The sequence below is a fragment of the Armigeres subalbatus genome, chromosome 1 (assembly GCF_024139115.2).
Source record: "Armigeres subalbatus isolate Guangzhou_Male chromosome 1, GZ_Asu_2, whole genome shotgun sequence".
NCBI classification, from domain to species: Eukaryota; Metazoa; Arthropoda; class Insecta; order Diptera; family Culicidae; genus Armigeres; species Armigeres subalbatus.
Genome location: NC_085139.1, coordinates 132,537,678 through 132,558,989, shown reverse-complemented (window position 1 = coordinate 132,558,989; position 21,312 = coordinate 132,537,678). Strand labels below are relative to the sequence as shown.

The 21,312-nt window shown below is 40.1% G+C and overlaps 1 protein-coding gene across 1 annotated transcript; it reads left to right on the top strand.

Annotated features, from left to right (window-relative positions):
* The first annotated feature begins 1,951 nt into the window (after positions 1 to 1,951).
* Positions 1,952 to 19,441, top strand: LOC134206479 (homeobox protein bagpipe). Its single transcript, XM_062682200.1, has 3 exons — positions 1,952 to 2,606; positions 18,407 to 18,831; positions 18,889 to 19,441. Exons 1-3 carry the CDS (start codon positions 2,087 to 2,089, stop codon positions 19,234 to 19,236), a joined length of 1,293 nt encoding a protein of 430 aa, XP_062538184.1. The 5' UTR covers positions 1,952 to 2,086; the 3' UTR covers positions 19,237 to 19,441.
* The last annotated feature ends 1,871 nt before the right edge of the window (positions 19,442 to 21,312 follow it).

Below are 21,312 nucleotides of genomic sequence, written 5' to 3'. Positions count from 1 at the left end.
TCTTGTTTTTTTACCTTCTTCGTTCTCTCTCTTCTTTCTTCTTTTTGCCATCTTCCTTTTCTCTTCTATCTTTTTCCTTCTTTCTTATTAAAATCTCTTTTCCTTCTTCTTCTTTCTTTGTTTTTTATTCTTACTTCTTCGCTCTTTATTCTTTCTTCTCCCTTATTCTTTCTGTCTTCTTTCTTTTTATTCTTCCTTTAGCATTCTTCGTTTTGTATTATTCTTTGCCCCTTCTTTCTTGATTCATCTTTATGATTCTTTGTTCGTTCTTCTTTCTTCCATTTTCCTATTCCTTCTTCCATCTCATTTCTGTCTTATATCTCACTACCCTAGTAACATTTTGGTTTTATACTGGTTTTATAACACTCTTGTAGATTAATTTAGGGTCTTCAAGAGCGTCATAAAACTTAGAATGTTACTTGGGTACCTTCTTCTCAACATCTCGCTTTTACCCTCTTGCTTCTGTTGGTCTTACTTCTCCCTACTTCTCACTTCTTATCTCCCACTTCCCATTACTCACTCATTATCGCCCAAACACTTAAATAAAGAATAAAAAAAAAATATACTCAGTCTTAAAATGTCAGAAGGAGTTTATTATTTACCCGACGCATCGGCACGATAATTGCGAGGAAATTATTTCTGTTACCGTCAACTGGGGGGAAGATGATCATTTTTAATACAAAACATGCAATAACAATGTGTGTTTACATTTTAAATCGAAACAAATATTTTCAAAACATGTACTGCTATACGTTGCAATAATCAACAACTTTAGTTTTCTGAAATGCGTTCGCATTTATTAAAATAAATTAAATTATCACACATTTTTTGAGTAATCTGGTTTGGGGTGAAGTTGATCAAGACAGCTCTACTAAAATCATTATGATCTTGCCGTCAAAATACACTAGGTTATTTGTATGAATGTTGAATTTACTACGTAAAGAAGTCTTCGAAGTCAATATTTGAAACGAAAATAGCGTCATTTATGACTATCTCTCTCTTTCTTCCACAAAATACATTTTCATGATTATAATCGAAAAACTCGGATTTCTACCTAGCGGTAACATTACTTGAACGGAGAATATTGTTGACTACCGTTTCATAAAAAAATTTGGCACTTTTGACTGACACATCAAATGATCATCTTCACCTCAATGATCATCTTCCCCCCAGTTGACGGTATTTGTCGTCATATGCGTTATCTGACTTGAACTGTTTGTTTGTTCAAGTTAGACTTAACAGAATAACGGAATAATAGCAGCAGGAGCCGATTTTAATTGAAAATGGTTTTCTTTGACATGCTGTAGCTTTATTTTCCGATTGAGCTGAAATTTTAGTAGTACTACAAATATGTTATAATGTACAAATATGTTTCGAATCACTTGTTGAAACATGAGATAGGTACTATGTCAAACTGATCGAAATAATAGCAGTTTTTGTTGTGAACTACGCATGCAAAATTTCCATACGAATCTTAATTTAAATTGTTCACGTTACTTATTGTAATCACATCCGTGATTTTTGTATGAGGATATATTGGAAACTGTATCTGGAAAAACTAAAATGAAAACTAAAAACTAAAACAAGGCGCATATGCAGGACAACGTGCGCGGTTTCAAATAGTAGATTATATACTTTGTGTTACAAACAAGGACCTCAAGATCTTAAAAAAGAAAGGAGTTCATGTTCCCGTTGTAGATCAGTTCAGCAGCACCTACTGGTCATAACTCCATCCCCCTCAACCAGTCTAGCTTGCACGTGTTCACTTTGCTTCTAATAGCGCAATGCTTGTTTGGTTCGGTACAACAGCGACGATATGGGAGACGTGAACGAGTGGTGAAATAGATGCTCGTTTTGTTTTTCTTTGCTCTCGCTCGACCCGCGTTGTTGCTGGTAAAATGCGGTGGAAAATGCGAACGGAAAATCCATCATTTCCCTTTGGGAGCTCGTTAAGTGCGGTCGCTACCGGTTAGTGTTTCGAGATTGCCCTCCAGTTCGAATATAGTGAGTGGATACTCTTAAGGCGGATGATTTGGGCGCCTTGATTTTAGTCGTTGGAAAATCGTTCTGGTGATTGGACGTGAAAATGAGTCTGACAACGTCGGCGGTGAAATCGATTGCTTCGACTCCGTTCTCGATAAACGATATTTTGACTCGGTCACGTGGCGGGGATAGTGAACGCCGAAGTTCAGTGGAATCATCCGGTAACGAAGAAGAACTAGGTGTTTTGGCAAAGATGAAATACTATAAAAGTGGAAATACAAGTGAAACCAGTCCCCGGCAAGTGGAACACGCGGATTTTTATGGGAAATTGAACATGGCTGCATACTACCACAACAACAATAACAGCAGTTTCAACTTGGCCAGCCTGCATCCATCGCTGAGGCGAAGCTCGCTGGATTGTTATATGGTTCCGGCGGAACGCGCCGAACGCAGTTTGGCATCGTCGCGATGTCAAATCGATTCCGGAGGTGATTGCGATGGGGAACGGTTTGAAAAGCGGTTTACTGGTGGGGTTAGTGGAGGTGAAACCGACTGTTACCGGATAAAAGCAAGCCGGAACGACAGCCCTTTGGATATGCGACGATCGGCGGAGAACGATTCAGGTAACCATGGTGACGTTTAGTAAACAATTAGGGTAATGGAAGTAAATTACTTTTTGAATGTTTGAATGAGTGCGAAGCTTTTAAGGAATTTGAAAAGTGATAGCTCGTGGATGAAAAAACGGAGCATTGTCATTTCCGTTCACGTGACTTCGATGATTGGATTCAAATGTCTTTACAAAGAAATGACTATAATTATCAGGCTCTGCATTGTGCTCCTGCATAACATTTTAATGGTTCTTCAAAACACCATACAAACTTTCATTGTGTACTAATAATGAGTGGAAAACATTGTTTGTGCAAAAATACGTTGACTACAATGATGTATCATTTTTATTACATAACATATTTTGTGTGCACAGTAAGTTTTTGCCTTTCTCGTATACTAAGTATACGTAAAGGCTATATGTTCACTCCAAAAACAAACTTTTTATAGAAGGCTCGGAGACCCATAGTGTTATATACCAATCGACTCAGCTCGACGAATTGAGGTGATGTCTGTGTGTGTGTGTGTGTGTGTGTGTGTATGTGTGTGTATGTGCGCACCAAAAGAGCAAAAAGTTTAGCTCACTTTTTTTGCACTTACCCTCAACCAATTTACTCGCAACAGGTTGCATTCGACGCAGTATACTGCCCCATTGTTTCCTATTGAAAATTGGCCGATTCGGACTATGGGCTTAGAAGTTATGGCCAAAATACTTTTTCTCATAAAAAAGCGCGTAAAAAAATCTAGCTCATTTTTAATGCACTTACCCTGAACGGATTCCCTCACAACAGGCTGCATTCGACGCAGTATACTGCCCCATTGTTTCCTATTGAAAATTGGACGGATCGGACAATGGGCTTGGTAGTTATGGCCAAAACACTTTTTCTCAGAAAAAAGCGCGCAAAAAAAATCTAGCTCACTTTTAATGCACTTACCCTGAACCGATTTCCTCGCAACAGGTCTTGTCTAATTATTTCCTATTGAAAATTGGCCCGATCGGACGATGGGCTTAAAAGTAATGCCCGAAATACTATTTTTTTACCGCACGAGAAAGGCATCATCACCGCTAGGTGGATTAATCTGGGTTTTTCTTTTATTTTCCCTAAACAACATTTTTGCCTATCTCGTATACTAAGTATACGTAAAGGCTATATGATCGCTCCAAAAGCAAACTTTTTATAGAAGGCCCGGAGACCCATAGTGTTATATACCGACTGACTCAGTTCGCCGAATTGAGGTGATGTCCGTGTGTATGTTTGTGTGTCTGTGCGCACCCACGTAACAACATATAGCAAAAGTGTTACTCATTTTTCAGGCACTTATCTTTACCCGATTTGCTTGCAACAAGTTGCATTTGACGCAGAATTCTGTTCCATTATTTCCTTTTGAAAAAAATGGCCAAATCAGATCATGGGCTCGGAAGCTATGGACAAAATACATTTTTTTATTTGTACGAGAAAGGCACCATCACCTCTAAGTGGATTAATTAGGGTTTTTTTCAGCAGATACGCATTTCGTTTTCTTTTTGAAAACTATTTCAATTTTTTTGATATCAACTTAACAATAAATCATGGGATACCGAATATTGAGATGATGCGGATCTTTAAATTAATTTGAGTTTTAATTTAACAAATTGCGTTGTAGACATGCTAAAGTCGAACACAGACTCAAGGATCGCATGCAATCGGACCATTGCACACTTAATATGCTGGGTAGATCCACACAGGGACAAGGTGCAAGAATGGAATGAAATTCAGGTTGCATCAAATAACATCTAATGTGGCTTGTCGTATTCTGCGTCTCGGGTCCAGCGTGTACGGACCAATCAATGGACAGGACATCTATCTATGATAGAAGGTTCAACGGATCTCTTCACGGCAAATTCTTAAGGGCGATCCGTATAAACCTTTTTTGAACTCCCTCGATTCTTAGGTTTCAAATAACGCCATCAAGTGCCCATAAAGTGGATTCATTTTAGAAGATCGGTTGTACGAGAGAACAATAAAGTGCGTTTGACTTTTGGCCAAGTGAGTTCCTTGGGAATTTTAGGAATAAACCCTGGTGGTCGATTCATAGGCTTATCAAATGTTATTCTTTGGGAGGACATGTCCTCCTTTTGCATACAATGTCCTCCCGTCCTCCTTCCAGCCTCTTTTTGACGAAATTAATTTTTAAGATCACACAAACTACCGAAAAAAAATCCATCAGTTTTCGATTTGGCATATAAACATGCCTATTTATTAATCCTTTGAGTCGACGGATTGCTCGATTGTTTTGACGATGTAACTATTTCACGACATCAAGATTGCTAAAATCTTGAGGTGAATCGAAACAGAATAGCCGGTATTTCACGGAGTTTGTCACTAGAGAAATCTGATTTTATTATTTCGTTTCGAATAGTTAACTTTCAAAAAAGGATTCAAGTTATTTCGCAAAGCATTCGAAAAGGCTTGAAGGCAAACTTTTTAGATGTCCTTCCTTCTGACCCTGGGTGGTTCGATGTTTTGAAATTTCCTGTTCTCGGTTCTGGAGAAGGCAGTGAAACGCTATTGACGACGGAACAAGCGAGCATGCGGGACTCTCTGGCCATCGAAGAAGAGAAAGCCGCAGCAACCGTGGACTTACGCCTCCTCTACGATATCTCACGATGCTTTAGCGGGGCGAAGATGAATGCAATATATGCGATATCTACAGATATCTACGTCTTTAGACGTGACCGACCCAACTGAGCAGCTGAAACACTGGTTCGAGCACTTCGAACAACTTTTTCTGCCTATTTAAGTTGCGACGTATAACACCCATCAATACTGAAGCTCCATCACTAGTAATTAAGCATTACAACAATGTTTTTTTTTGTAATATCTGGGATACCACAACTTTCCCGGTCGACTGGATGCGGGCTGAAGGTGCCCAAGAAAGGGTGACCTGACTGTTTGCGATAACTGGCGAGGCATTATGTTGTTGTGTACCGTTCTCAAAGTTCTAGCCCGGATTCAGGAGAAGATCGATGCGACTTTCCGGCGGAAGAAGGTCGGATTCCGTACCAGAAGATCCTGTGTTGACCATATTGTCCTGCTCCGCATCAACAAGACAGGTCAACGACTCCTTCTAGTTTCACAGTAGTCGGACAATCAGTGGAGAATGTTGAAATGTTTCAATATCTTCGTAGTCAAATGGCGTCAGATGGTGGTACTGAGATCAACATAGGCGCACGATAGCAACAGAAATTCGTGATCGGAAGTGGGGTTTGGCCGGCCACCCCTTACGTAGGGAAACGAAATCTGTTAACAAGAATTAGACTGGAACATAGTTGGACATCGCAGCAGACTAAGGCCGGAGTGGCCTGTGCAGTGCATAAAAGTCTCCTCCATTCAGCTCGGTGCACGGCTCGCCAACCACGCAGTCTGCGGAGGGTCCGCAAATCGTCCTCCACTTGATCGATCCACCTTGCCCGCTGTGCGAGCGCCTTCTTGTTCCCGTCAGATCGTTGTCGAGAACCATTTTCACCGGATTACTGTCCGACATTATGGCTACGTACCCGGCCTACCACAGTCTTCCAATTTTCGTGGTGTAAACGATGGATAGTTCTCCCAACAGCTGATGCAACTCATGGTGCCGTACCGTCCGCCATCTGCACCCCAGCATAGATAGATGGTACGCAGCACTTTCCTTTCGAAAACTCCCAGTGCGCGTTGGTCCTCCACGAACATCGTCCAGGTCTTGTGTCCGTAGAAAATTTCCGGTCAAATGTAGATAGTCATTTTGGTAAGGCGGCAAACTCTATTCGATTGAAGCGTTTTGCGGAGTTCAAAATACGTACGATTTCCTGCAATAATACGTCTCCAAATGTTTCTGCTGGTATCGTTATCGGAGATCATCAGTGAGCCCAAGTACACAAATTGTTCAACCACCTCAATTCCGTCACCACCGATACAGACGCGTGGTGGGTAGCTTACATTGTCATCTCCTAAGCCTCTTCCTATCATATACTTCGTCTTCGACGTGTTGATGACAAGTCCAACCTGCTTAGCTTCGCTTTTTAGTCTTATGTAGGCTTCCTCTATCTTCTCAAAATTACGTGCCATAATATCAATGTCGTCAGTGAAACTATATATCTGACCACTCGTGTCGATCCTGGGTGGGTTTGTGGGTTTCAGTATTTATTAACATTGTTATAATAGGAATGACACATGGTCAAAAACCAAGGATATTAGGAATGAAGTGGTTGAGTTAAAATGCAATTGCTTAGAATTAACTCTCTGCTCTGGGTTAACTCTATTAACTTTGGCTTGGTTTCAAAGATCTGATCTAGAGTGCTTTGAGAATAGGTCGTATGTGCAAAAGAGAGTCTCTATTTGAGTCCTTTCTCTTTCGATTATTACAAAACTATACTAAAGTTTGCTTCGGATTTCTTTGCATATATCTAAAGACGACAGCTTTGTCTAGCATGCTGAGGTAAAAATGTAGCAAAAAATGCAAAACTAGCTTATTTATTAGCAAAAGAAAGCGCAAGCAAAGAGGGCGCAAGCAAAGAGAGCCTCTTTTTCGCACATACGACCTATTCTAAAAGCACATGAAATACAATACCAATAAAAGCGTCGTTTCCGAGTATATGAAATAGCCTGTAGTAATCGTAAATATTCATTCATTTGTGTAACAAAGTACAACGAAAGTTAGACCTCCCTCTCCCCCCAAAAGCGTTACGTAATTTTTGAACAGACTCTAACCCTCTGCGCATTTCAAACGGACTCGAGAATGCCCCTGAAACTTGAACGAATCTATGTAAAAAAGGTCGACAAAATGTCAAAGGACAAAAGGTCGAACGGGCAAAAGGTCGAACGGATAAAAGGTCGAATGAACAAAAGGTCGAAAGGAGAAAAGGTTGAAGGGACAAAAAGTCGAAGTTACAAAATTGATTAAAATATTGAAGCCGTAGTTTTGAAAACAATACAAAGAAAAACTATTATTTTGGTACCGTCATCGGGGATAACAAATAGCCAAATAGGGTTAGGACTGGGCCGTGTTTTCAACAACTTAGAATGACTTTATAGTGGAATTAATGTATCCAAGGACAAGCTAATTATATACAAGATAACGTTTCGAGCTATCTAGATATCCGACTGTTCGGACTGTTCGTAAAACGATGGCATCGGTAAATAACATAATTACTAGCAAATTCAAAGGAAGCGATGAACAGTTGCGAAATTCAAGTTAGTGCTTGTGCTTTGTGCGGTCAATAAGTAAAGGATTGTTCGTGCGTGTTTTCGAGAAGTATGCAGAACGATCGCTTGATGATGCTTTGTGCGGCAGGTAATTAAATCAAGTGGTGCGCGGTGAATTATATTTAAGGTTAGCATGCCGGTTCGATAGAAACGAAAGTACGTAGAATATATTAAATGCGCCCATCCCTTAGATCGCATCGCTTGTCGAAGTGAATCCAGATAAATTATCCTTTGTAACTAACACAATGTCCTATCCCAAGACAATCGTGGAGATGCAGTGAGAGTCGGACTAATAATCTTTCCCTTCCTATATGACCGTAAGGACGAGGCCGGCGCCGTAATTTACTAAAAATATTCCAGCTTTTGCAACGTGTACATTGAGGGTGGGTAGCTAATCCAAAAATATGAAACAAAATCAAAGGTGCTTGACTGACTTAAGGTTTCTAATCTTCTCCTTTCAGTTTTAAAGTAGAACAAGAATAATTTCTTCTCTTTGTAAACACGACATAAGTGATCTTTGATGGATTTATATTTAATACTTCATTTCACACCATAATGTGATCCAATTTAGAGCAATTTGAATTCGGTTAAAATAATACAGTCATATTTTCCTGTCACCAGTATAACAATATCATCCGCGAAGCCAATTACTTCGAAATCTCGAGCTTCCAGTTGATTAAAAAGATCATCACAAATTAAAGACCACAATAGAGGTGACAGTTCGCTTCCTTGAGGACATCCTTTTACTGTTATAACACTCATTGATGAGCTTCCAAGGTTAGCTGATATTTTTCTTTTTAATAACATTTCGGCAATCCAATCCAATCAACAATGCATTCTTCGAAGCCTCGTTTTAACGTAGCATTCCTTAGTGAAATTTCCTTTGCTCTGCTTCACACTTTTTATTTTTCGCTCCTTTTTCTCAAAAGACCACATTTTTAGCCATGTTAGTATGTTACTTTTTCAGCAAACAACATTTTCGACAATCCGGTTCTGCTGAAAACGGTTGAATAGTTAAAAACTTTGCAGTCGAAACAATATGAACAGGAATATATATCTTTATTCCACTGAAACCGCACTCTCAATTCAAAAACAAACACTTCCCAAATAGCAATTTCCATGCTTCTTGGATTTATTTAATTCTTATAGTGGATTTATAATAGCAATCATCATAGCTAGTTGCTCAGTTTTATTATCGATATGCTGAAAAAGCTTCAAACGTCAACCGTCTAATGACCTTATGAGCGGCTCTACAGTTGTGGTGGAGAGCGTCATAAATCCTATTTTCATAGCTCGATCAAAACCAATTTTTTTTGACGTAATGTGGTCAAACGAGTTACCCCAATAAGAATATTTGCATTACAAGGAGTTTATAAAGGTGTTCAATAAGAGCAACATATTTTAAACGAAATTTAGGATGGCCATATTGAAAATGAAGAAGCATTTTCAAGTCGGTAAAATTTATCACTGACATTCATGATTAGAAAATGTTTTCACCACGCAAAACACTTTTTTGATCATTAATTTGCATTAGAAATATATTGGCGAGAAATATCAATATATTCAAGGGAGATTAGGGATATTGCTGTTACAATTATTTTAAATTTAAGGCCCAAAGCTACATTATTTTGAAAGCGCGTGGTGTTCAACCTTATTTTTTTTCCTAGCTTTCATCATGAAATTGAACGCGCACCTTATTTTGATGGAAGCACATTGTAAAACAATCCTAAAAATATGATTTAGTAGTCATCCTCATCATGATTTTCATCAACATTTATGTTGTTATTATTTTTCTGCAAAGTTTTATTTCTCTTTTTTTCAAAGCAACATTTTTGACAGCTGCCGCAGCCAAATTCTCTTTTTTGCAGGCGGTTTAAAAAGGATTTCTAAATACTCTTATAACAGGTTTATAGTGGTTATCTAGAGAGGGCCACTTGGTCATATATCACACTTATAGTGGTAATCAAAAGGTTGTTTTTGTGGGTATTAATGTTAGATCTTATAAATTGATCTTAAAAACCATCCCTAGAACGGAATAAAACTTGAAATGTTACTTGGGTTTGGTCACTAAACAGATAGGCATCATAGAACAAACTGCAATTTTCAAAGTAGGCTCTTTGGATATCAACAATCGACGAACGGCACTCCCGTATATCCAAAGCGAAAGAAAGAGACAGCAAAGCATGCGTTGCTGTTTTGTCTTATGCGCGTTGTTCAGTAAAGCTTGACTTCCACCGCTAGGTTCGCTAGCGTTTCAAAATCATGAAAGAACCACATTCCACGGCAAAGATGCTTATATGTTAAGTGGTTTGGTTGTTATATTCTCTTTAGCTATAGTCAGCTTTAACGTGCTTTTTCTTTCTTATGATTGTTGTTATTCTTCTTAGGATTGTTAACTACAATATTTTCTTCTACTATGTGACACTTAACAGTTATCCCTCACTCTCGAAGAATAACTATCCTGACTTGCCTTAACTAGTTGTTATCCTTGGTCAAATTCGAATATTATCTGCATTCTATATACAATCTTGATATTATATCACGCTATTCAGCGGCAAGTAAACTCTAACGCTGTACCGATTGACATACAACACTTGAAGCTTCAAACCAACTGCCCCGTAGCTCCTTAAAATCCTCTACAAATTAAAATATTTACTACATATAAATACATTCAGTAGTTTTCCCCATTGCACCAGCATAGTTATAACAAGACATGCACTTTTTGTCGTATACCATCGCAGCAAATGACCGTAACCGTCACCTGGTCATCGTGCGCGGTACTAATCCCAAGAAACAATTTTCATGGTTGTTGGATTTATTTATTTCTTATAGCGGATTTATGGCAGCATTCACCATAGCCAGTTGCTCAGATTTATTGGCATTCTTATTGCTATCAATAATAAATCTGCTGAAAAATCTTCAACCGTCAAATGTCGATTGATCTTAGTCCTATTTTAAAAGCTCGGTCAAAGCCACTATTTTTGGTCGTATTGTGGTCATATGAAAAACCCCAGTAAGAATATTTACATTCTAAAGGGTTTATAACGGTGTTTAATAAGAGCAACGTTTTTTTTATCGAAATCTAGAAACTCACGATAAGACGGTGTTATCTCCGCGAAAATCACATTTTTTTTTGTAATCGGTTTGAATAACAAATATATTTGGGTGAAAAATCAATAAAGTCAGTGAAGTTATTATAATCATTTCAAATTGATTGCCCATAAGTATATTATTTTGCAGGCGCGTAGTGTTCAATCTCATGTTTGCACTACCTTTCACCGTGAAATCGAATTCGCACCTCATTTCCATGGAATTACATTGAGAAACAAACCTGAAAAAAGACGTCGTGGGTTCGAGTCCCATTTTTAAATAATTATCTTCCACACAATGTACATATTCACATCTGAGTTTTCACTGTAAACTGAAAAAAGTATTATTTTATAGTTATCCTCATCATTATTTTCATCAACAACTGTTATTATTTGTTTGCAAAGTTTTGTTTCTCTTTTTTCAAAGCAATATTTTCGATAGCTGCCACAGCCAGATTTCTTTTTTTTTGCAGCCGGCTGAAAACGGATTGTTATATACTCTTATAATAGGTTTATAGTGGTAATCTTTTTTTTTTTTTTTACAAGGGAGAATGCATTTACACACTAACCCAGTACACGTGCATTGTAGTTGCCAAACTACCACACGGAAGTGTACTGGAGTGTCGGACTCGACCATACCGGTAATACCGACTAAACTCCCTTGGGCTCCACCATCGTTTCCCCCAGGAACTACCTCGCAGTACTACTTCTGGGGGGATGGCAGTACTAAGCGTACTCGCTCATTATCGCTCACACAGGCACTCGTCCCATGCGAGACTGACTTGGGTGCTCGCACACCATTCACTCCATTTGAGTCTTACTTGGATGCTCTCCCGGGCGCTCCGCTGCCATGCCTCGAGGTGTCAATAGCGGTAACTGCCTGGGCCTACAGATATAACGCTACGACACTCCTGCCTCAGCACGAGCAGATCAATCACACCACTGCCGAAGCAGACCACACGCTACCCTGCCGAAGCAGGGACACTCCCCATGCACCACATGTGCACAACTGTAGGTGTGTGGGTACAACCCACTGCTACCCTGCCGCCGAAGCAGCTTCTCCAAAGACCATTCGCTCCATGTGACCCTTTTTCGGGTGCTCACTCTAACACTCCACTGCCATGCCTCGAGGTGTCGATAGGTCCCTCGACTCCTACCTCAGCATGTGCAGTCCATACTCAGACTTCTGCTGCGCTTCGAGGTGACAATAGCGGCGACACGCTATGACACTCCTGCCTCAGCACAACCAGATCACTCACTCCCTGCCGAAGCAGCTCACGCGCTACCCTACCGAAGTAGGGACATTCCCCATGCCAATTGGCACTCCCTGGGCTTGTGCTTTTGAAGCGGCACACAGTCGCTTTGATAGAGTCTGCTTACGGGCACTTGTGGTTTTTTGGGAGGGATTTTAGCAGAGCCCATTGCTAAATCAAACCACGCCCTAGGCAGTTCTCCTTGACTCACAGACAGCTGGGGAGGGGTCGTCAAGCCCTTGGACATGGTCCATGCTGTCCCTGCTGCCCCCCAGTCGGTTATAGTGGTAATCTAGAGAGGGCTATTTGACCATATCTTACTCTTATAGTGGTCATCAGCATTTTCATAGTCAAACAGAATTTTCGGCCGAATGACCTACTTGACCAAATGATTTTTTCGACTAACTGACCTGTTAGGCCAAATGACTTTTTTGGTCAAATAACCAGTTCAGTCGAACCACATTTTTGGTCGTATATTCATTTTATCTAAATGGGTATTGGTCCATTAGGTTCATCGGCCAAATGGAATTTTCGGAAAAAACAAATTGCAGCCTGTTTTTTGTGTAACTTCCTTTATGCAAAAAAAGAAATCTTTATGATCTGTATCACAACAGCTAAAAAATCTGTGAATAAAACAGCAACCCTAGCAGCACAATCTAGACTGATTTGGTTGCAGCAACTCAAATGTGACTAAATTTGATTGCATATGGGTCACAAAAGCTTTTGCGCAATATGTTTGCTGTTCGGGAATTTGCCTATGTATTAAATATTTGTCTCTATACTCAGTTTTAATTGCAGCTGTTATGTGTACAGCTTTGCATAAGGCTGTGGATATTGCTGTATATAGCACATAGGGGTCGTACACTTATTACGTAAGCAATTTTTCTGATTTTTTCGACCGGGGGGGTCATGTAAGGGGGGTCATGAGGCAAGGATGTATCCTATCACCGTTACTGTTCCTCATCGTAATCGATGAGATTCTGGTAGGTGCGATTGACCGTGAATCAAACCGCGGGCTGTTATGGTAGCCTATAACCATGGAGCATCTAAACGACTTCGAATTGGCTGATGACGTTGCACTCCTCGCGCAACGGCGCTCTGATATGCAGAGTAAACTCAACGACCTTGCCGAGCGCTCCTCTTCGGCAGGTTTAGTCATCAACGTCAACAAAACCAAATCGTTGGATGTAAACACGGCGACTCCTTCCAGTTTCACAGTAGCCGGGCAACCAGTGGAGAATGTTGAAAGCTTCCAATATCTTGGTAGCCAAATGGCGTCTGACGGCGGTACCAAGATCGACATAGGCGCACGGATCAAGAAAGCAAGGGCTGCCTTTGCGAGTTTAAGAAATATCTGGAAAAACAGGCAGATAATTGAACGCACCAAAATACGAATTTTCAACTCTAACGTGAAATCTGTGCTGTTATACGCTAGCGAAAGATGGTGTGTATCAGTGGAGAACACTCAAAGGCTGCAGGTGTTCATTAACAGATGCCTGCGGTATATAATTCGAGCCTGGTGGCCTCACAACTGGATCTCAAACAATGAGCTCCATCGTCGTTGTCACCAGAGGCTGATAGCAACAGAAATTCGGGATCGGAAGTGGGGCTGGGTCGGCCACACTCTACGTAGGGGCGGAAACGAAATCTGTAAACAAGCATTAGACTGGAACCCAGCGGGACATCGCAGCAGAGGCAGACCCAGAGGCCCATGGCGGCGAAGCCTCAATAAAGAAATAAAAGAAGTCGACCGAAATCTAACCTGGCAACAGGTTAAAGCGATAGCCGGGCAACGCTCAGGATGGAAATCTTTCAAGTCGGCCCTTTGCACCACCGGAGGTGTACAGGATCCGTAAGTAAGTAAAGTAAGGGGTCATGTAAGATTTTTTTCATGCAAATGATTTTTTATTTATATGGAGCGTAAGATATTGACCGACCCCTCCTCCCCCCATAAGTGCTTACGTAATATGTGTACAGCCCCATATGAAGCATATGTGAAGATTGGATAAATCAAGCATACGAAAGATATTCAATTTGCAAAAAAGAGCTTACCGCGGTGGAGGTTGGTACGGATTCTGTTCTGATAGCTTTTCCGCAAACTTGACCTTTAAGCGGTCTTGTCGTGTAGGGGTTTATAGCACGCCGTAGCGGCTATGGGGTCTCTCAACCTTGAATCCGTAAACGAGCGGCTTAAGCGCCACCTCAATCAACATTGAGGGCCGCCCGTCTGTTTTTGTGCCCGGCAAGAATCCAAACCTCAGGGCAGGTTTCTTGAAAGAATTCAGTGGATGAGAAACGCACTAGCAAACCCGAACGGTTATAAAGTACTTCCGTTCTTTTTCGGCGAGATGACCGTCTCACGCGTAAATTTGCGATGGCTAGAGATCGTCGTTCGGTTAGTCACTGTAGCTCAAATTATCATCATTGGCAGAACCAACCTTCACAATTCTCCCTTCTCGTTTTAAGAACGGAAAAGGAGGGACTGAGTTTCCCTAGCAGTCCAACTAGGAGTAAAAATCACAAAGTACGACAAAAAAAACACTAACCGAACGACATCAAAAACCTTTAGTACCTAGACATTACAAACTCGTTGCATTTGAATGGGAAAAACATTTATTTTTGTAGGGCAAAACGGCAACGATTAACAAGCATGCTTTTATTTGAATTACAAACTTATCCTAGGATCATTTCACTTCCTCTTTTCCTTTCCTTTCTCTCTACTTTATCTTGTCTGTCTACTTCATATGTGCGGTATTTATAATTTTAGCTAGCTTTTATGTGTGTGTGTCAATTCATTTACGCATGCGCATTTCTACTCACGGTACCGTGGATGTTTTCTGGTGCTCTGCTTTACCGACCTTTCCTGATGTGGCTCGCTGTCGAAATGGTATTGCGGCAACTCCTCCAAGTGACCGCGAGGTTCGCGACCCGGCGAACGGACTGTTCGATGATGGTTGGTCTTGCTGAGGGACGGTTGCCAACGCGTGTCGTTGGACGCTGCAGATCGCAATGGCGATCGATGGCTGCTACACAATAGCGGACGGATGGTGGGGTTCGGACAATAACGATGGTCGAACAATACAGCGTCTCGTGGAACGCGCCACCGAAGATGACAACAAAATGGCGGTCCCTTTCCGGTTCACGGACCAAAATCCGCAACTCGGAGAGTTTTCAACGAGAGCGCGTGGATCGACGAAAATGGTGGCCGAGAGGGTTGGGCGATGCGGTCGATATCCAGAGGTCGGTAGAGGCGTCGGTTCGAATCTCGTTTTCAAAAACTGGCAATAAGAAGCCGTCAAACGGCTGTTTGACGCGTATAAGCACACACATTTTGGAACACACATATTTAACAAATTACCTTCTATTTCTAGGATACTCGCACAAAAATACTAACGAACCGCACAACACTCTTTAACTGGACTTTAGCCTAACGGAAAGGACTAAACGTAAAATCTAGAACACCAAAGACTTATAATGTCGTTTTAACATACCACAACAGATTCACGATACTAGCACTCCCGGATCTTTCCACGGTCTCGGTTGAAATGATCCAGTGTGGTCCCAAATTGCCTCAGATAGGTCGTGAGGTTGTTCGAATCGTGTCCGGGGTTGTTGAACCTTCCCAAAGGCCATCAACCTTCCCGATCTAAATCTTTAGCCATCATAAACCTACGAATGAAACTGCCATCTCATTCCCTCATAACGTATCGGATCTGAAAGGGTTCTCATCCTTCTGAACCCTCTTAAGTCCCACCCCTTGGTTCAGACGGTCGTGGAAGTTCACGAAGCGACCTGTGAAGCTTTGGCGGTTCATCTTAGATGAACTTGAACGTTCATTCTTTGAATGAACGTTTACGTGGAACATTTAACATATATGCGTTGAGTGAACTTGTCAGGTGTCGAATTGGTATCTATATTGAATAATTTATACACAAAAAGATCTAATGAACATTGAACCATAACTTGAATACAAGATTTACATAACAAGAACCAAAACAATTTAAATTAATTCTCGCTTAACTTTTCAAAAGGTCCTAAGTAACATTTTTTTCATGAATTAATTTGAATAGCGCAATCAACAGAAAAACATGAAAGCTTTTGATTGCAGTACTCAAATTAAATCATGAAAAAAATATTACTTAGGTCCTTTTGAAAAGTTAAGCGAGAATTAATATCTATTTCATTCATTTACCGTAATCATCCATTATAGTTCTATTTACATATTTACAATAGCCATCATGCTACAGGTTATTACGCCTATCTAGAGAGCAGGAGTTTAAGGGTTCGAGTCCCTCCAAGACACATGGATTCTTTTTCGCAAATTTTATATCGAAACACAGCCAAGATGGAATTTTTATGACTCCGATAGCAGGGTTAATGTAGTTAGTGCGGATTGGTGTACATCGGTTTGTAGATTGGTTCTTATGGGAACGTCGCGAATTTCTTTTGTTTTATTTCTGGTTGTTACAAGAATCATAATCAAAGCGACCTCTTTTGCTTCCTCCTCTCGAAAGCTTTATGTTTGTCGGCAGATCGCATCACTCACAAGCACAAGAATGAACCTTTCCTAGATAATACATTTGGCTTACCAACACAACTTCCTATTCTGAGGCAAGGAAAATCCTTGACATTCAACAGTCTTATGAACAACATGAGTGCTCAAGTATGTACAGTCGACTCTCTACATCTCGATGTTCTATATCTCGATATCTCTCCCTATGTCAATGGGTCCCTTCAATCTACGTACATTTGGGCATTCTACATCTCAAAAACCTCCATAACTCGATATCTCTCTTTCTCGATGTGTTCTGATTATACAAACCCCATTCGATTTTGGCAACAATTATTCGATTTTGGCAAAACAAATTGCTTATAATCCACGTAAATATCGTAAACCTCGTTACAAAAATTGGTTAGACCCTTAAACCGACATAAAAAAATGGTAAAAAATCGCGTAAATTTTTTTTTAAGTAGAGCGCCTAAATATTGAAATTTTCGTAAAAGAAATTGGTTAGTCCCCGAAACCGCATAATTTTTGTTTAGTGTGAACGTTTAGATTTCAAAATTCGCATGAAAAGGGTCAAAGTGTGTCTAGCGTCACAAAAAGTGAAGAAATGTTGAAGTATCATGAGACATTCGATTTTGACAACATTCGATTTTGGCAACATTCGATTTTGGCAACATAAATGCTCCGAAGCTGTTGCCATAATCGAATGGGGTCTGTATTTTGTTCTGGATTCAGCTTTTCTTGATCTAGTATCCATTTTAATTTTCCTTCCATTTCTCGATCTCTCCCTATCTCGATGGTCCCTTCAATATCGAGATGTGGAGAAGCGACTGTATCTGTCTTTTCAATCGGTTCACAAACTGGGATGTGGAAACTACAAAATCGATAGCAGATTCAACCGATGAAAACATTCGTATCATGCTGCAAATAGGCTGATTATAAAAAAGGAGAGTGCGATGAATTCCAGTACGATGGAAAATAGTTTATTCTTATGAATACTCATCTAAAAATGCGCATTTTAGTAAAATAAAACACACACAAGACAAGTGTTTGATACAAAAAGTACTGCCAACTACTTGTTTGTTCGGTAAACTACATATGAAAAAAAATCTGTATAGAAAAATTCCTTTTTTTTGGCCCTTATGCTCATACGACTGGCTTGGAATTCGTTGCGCTCGCAGGAAATTGTACAATAAGTAAAAACAAAAGTGTATTGATTTCACTTTGGACTTTTTTTTATGTACTGCTGAACCCTTATTATCGAACGCGAAAGGCATCATCATCGCAGGCTGGCTAGGTGGATTAATTGATTATTTTCTCGGAATAGAGCGATCGGAATTCCTTTTCGAAGCACGCATTTTTTTTAGGAAAGTGAAATATTAGATTTGTTTTATCGTCGAAAAGGCACTGAAACAACCACTGGAAACTTATACAAATACAGCTCGCTCTTGTACAGGGTTGGGATCTATTAAAAGTAGTGTAATATTCGGGTAAAGTTGTGAATGAATCCTCATATACAAATAGAAAAAGGTATAAAAATCAAGAAACTGTCCCAAATTATTCGACAGAACTTTTATATTTTTTTTTCATCAAATGATAATTCAATTATCAACTAGATCTTAAGAGCATAACGAGGTGAAAAATACTGTCATACATATCTATCTAAAAGATAGATATGTATGATAGTATCCAAAAGATTTGTTGTACAATCTAACAATTTTGTACACTTTTCTCCATTTTTCCTAGACTGTGACACACCTTCCCCGTACGGAAACCTAACTCACCACAACGGATCAATCCCCGGTGATGACGCCCCTGCGGCGACACGAAAAAAACGTTCCCGTGCCGCTTTCAGTCACTCGCAGGTCTTCGAACTGGAGCGACGTTTCGCCCAGCAGCGTTACCTCTCCGGCCCGGAACGATCCGAGTTGGCGAAAAGCCTAAGGCTCACCGAAACACAGGTCAAAATCTGGTTCCAAAATCGTCGCTACAAAACCAAACGAAAGCAAATCCAGCAACACGAGGCAGCCATACTTAGTGCAACGAAGCGAGTTCCCGTGCAGGTGCTTGTTCGCGAGGACGGGACCTACGGTCCGGCGGCTGTTCTGGCTGGACAACCGCACTATGCCTCGGGGCTAGATCCTGCCCTGTTGAACGTTTATCGACATCAGGTAAGAACAGTACAGTTTTGGCCAAGATGCAAAACTAATCCTCAAATGTTTCAACAGATACAAATGGCCTACGGTATGCCAGTGCCCCCGATGCCGTTTTCCTACTTCTACCCTACCAAGCTTCCGGGCACAATCCCTGTAATGGCTGCCGCGGCCGCTGTTGCCTCAAAGCAGCCACTCAATTTTTCAACCCGTTCCTCGCCATCCGACTTGGTCCACGACAGTCATGAGCGACACCCATCGCCCACGGCACCGAGAGAAGCGGCGAAAAACGATGAAGACGGATGCTACGATCGGGAAATGAAACCCGAAGGTCACCACAGGCGGGAAAGATGCAGCAGTCGAGACTGCGAGATGCTGTCGGCAGAAGAAGCTGACGAAAGTGAAAATGTAGAAATAGATTGATTTGTAACTCGTTTTCGTCATCCGAGTGATCGAGAATAAAAAAATGTTCAAAGATGATTTTAACACATTTCGTGTGTATGTGCTTAGTGAGAAGAAGATTTGTACATAGATTATGTTATATTGAGAATAAATTATGTATATCAAGTACCAAAAGAATCTAAAGTAAGAGTGTGTACGGAAAAATGCAATAAATTTATTAGTTAACCAGAAAATTTGCTTTTATTCTGATGAACATCCGTGGCTTCCAATTAAAGAACGTTAATATAAATGAGGAGATAGAAGCAGGTTCAGCTTGATCGTTTTTGATTTTTACTATTCTTTCAACTTTTATTCAATTCGCATCAGATGAGAAAAAAAATGAAAGGTTTTGAAGCTCATTTTCCCGCCATCAGAATCCGCTGAATTTTATCGGTAAATTATTTTTCTGAGGTAAGTACACTGTCTTCTAGTTTTAGGAAACTCTGTTAAATATAATTTTTTTCATTGTTTTTGACTTTTTTCATTTTTTTGATGGGCCCTCTTATTCGGTTCTATTTGATGTCCTGATGCTGTGGACAAAATTTCAGCCAAATCGGTCAACGTTTGGGCGGTGCTAAACTCGTTGGAAGCTTATATACCGCCGGAAATAAGTATAAAGACAAGCATGATTTTCATACATTTTCATCATGATTGAGGATCGATATCTCGATTCGTAGCGATTCGATTTGCCTGAAATTTTACTAGGCACCTGTTTTTAACTTGGACTTTCGATCTTTGAGTAAATTGTATACATCTCTGTTGATTTTGACCTCAAAATCTGGAAATAATTATAAAGACGCCACTTTTTTATATGGAGCTCCATACAACGGAACTGTCTTTATAATTATTTCCAACAGAAACGCGTTTAACCAGAATATATGCATAAATGTAACCATCATTGAATAAAAATTCAAGTCATTTTAGGCTTGTTGGCAAAAAATCAGCCCAATCGAATCGCTAAGAATCGAGATATTGACTTCCCAATATGGCCATTTTGTATGGAAACCGAGCATGTCTTTATACTTATTTCCACCAGTGTATGGAAAAATGTATGCAGAAACATCCAAAAACAGTGAAGTGCAGTTGGGCGGCACAACTTACGATGAAGAACTATGATACTCATTCTTTAAGGATTTAATACAGAATGTGATGCAGAAAACCGCGAGAAGTTAGAGTTTTCCCGGCTAAGTTATTAACATTTCTCTGAAGTGGGGTTTGAGCAAATTTCGTTTCTTTTACCTTTGAAATGAAATAAATTCACCTCTACAACACTCCAGTAACTTGCTAATATCTTTGCCTAATAAACTCTAATCTTCTCGCGGTTTTCAGTGTAAATTGTCCCTTCCAACTGCAAATCACTGTTTTTGGATGTTTCTGCATACATTTTTTCATATAAACTTCCAACGAGTTTAGCACCGCCCAAACGTTGACCGATTTGGCTGAAATTTTGTCCAGAACATCAGGGCATCAAATAGAACAGAATAAGAGGGCGGCCCATCAAAAAAATGAAAAAGTGTTTTTTTTTTAGCCACCCTATTGAAAATGTATTACCTGGATAATGCTTATGGTGGACCAATACGCACTCGGAGTTTTTGAAAGAAACAGCTGCGAACAGTGGATTCTGTGTTGTACATATATAGGGGGAAAGACGGCTTTGGCAGGTTCTGTTCTATTATTGTCAGGGGGGTTTTTGTCGACCAAATTTTATGAAATTTGGCCACAATATTCTTTGATATGCACAGAATGTTTAGACCAAATTTGAGCATAGTTAGTCATAAAAAAACCCTGCCAATAATAGAACAAAACCTGCCAAAGCCGTCATTCCCCCTAGATAAAAGAAGCGAACCTTGTAAAGTCTAGTCTAGTACGGAAAACCGAATAAAGTTTTAGTTTTACTGCACGTAACGCCAGTGCACAGTGTTGCTTTTTACTGATTTCGTGCACTTTTTTAATAGCATCGTTTCTATTGATTTTGACGTAGGACTACGTCTGTCTTTTCTATTTTGAGGTACACTTTATGATTGCAAAAATCGGGGACTGTCACGAAAATATGATAGA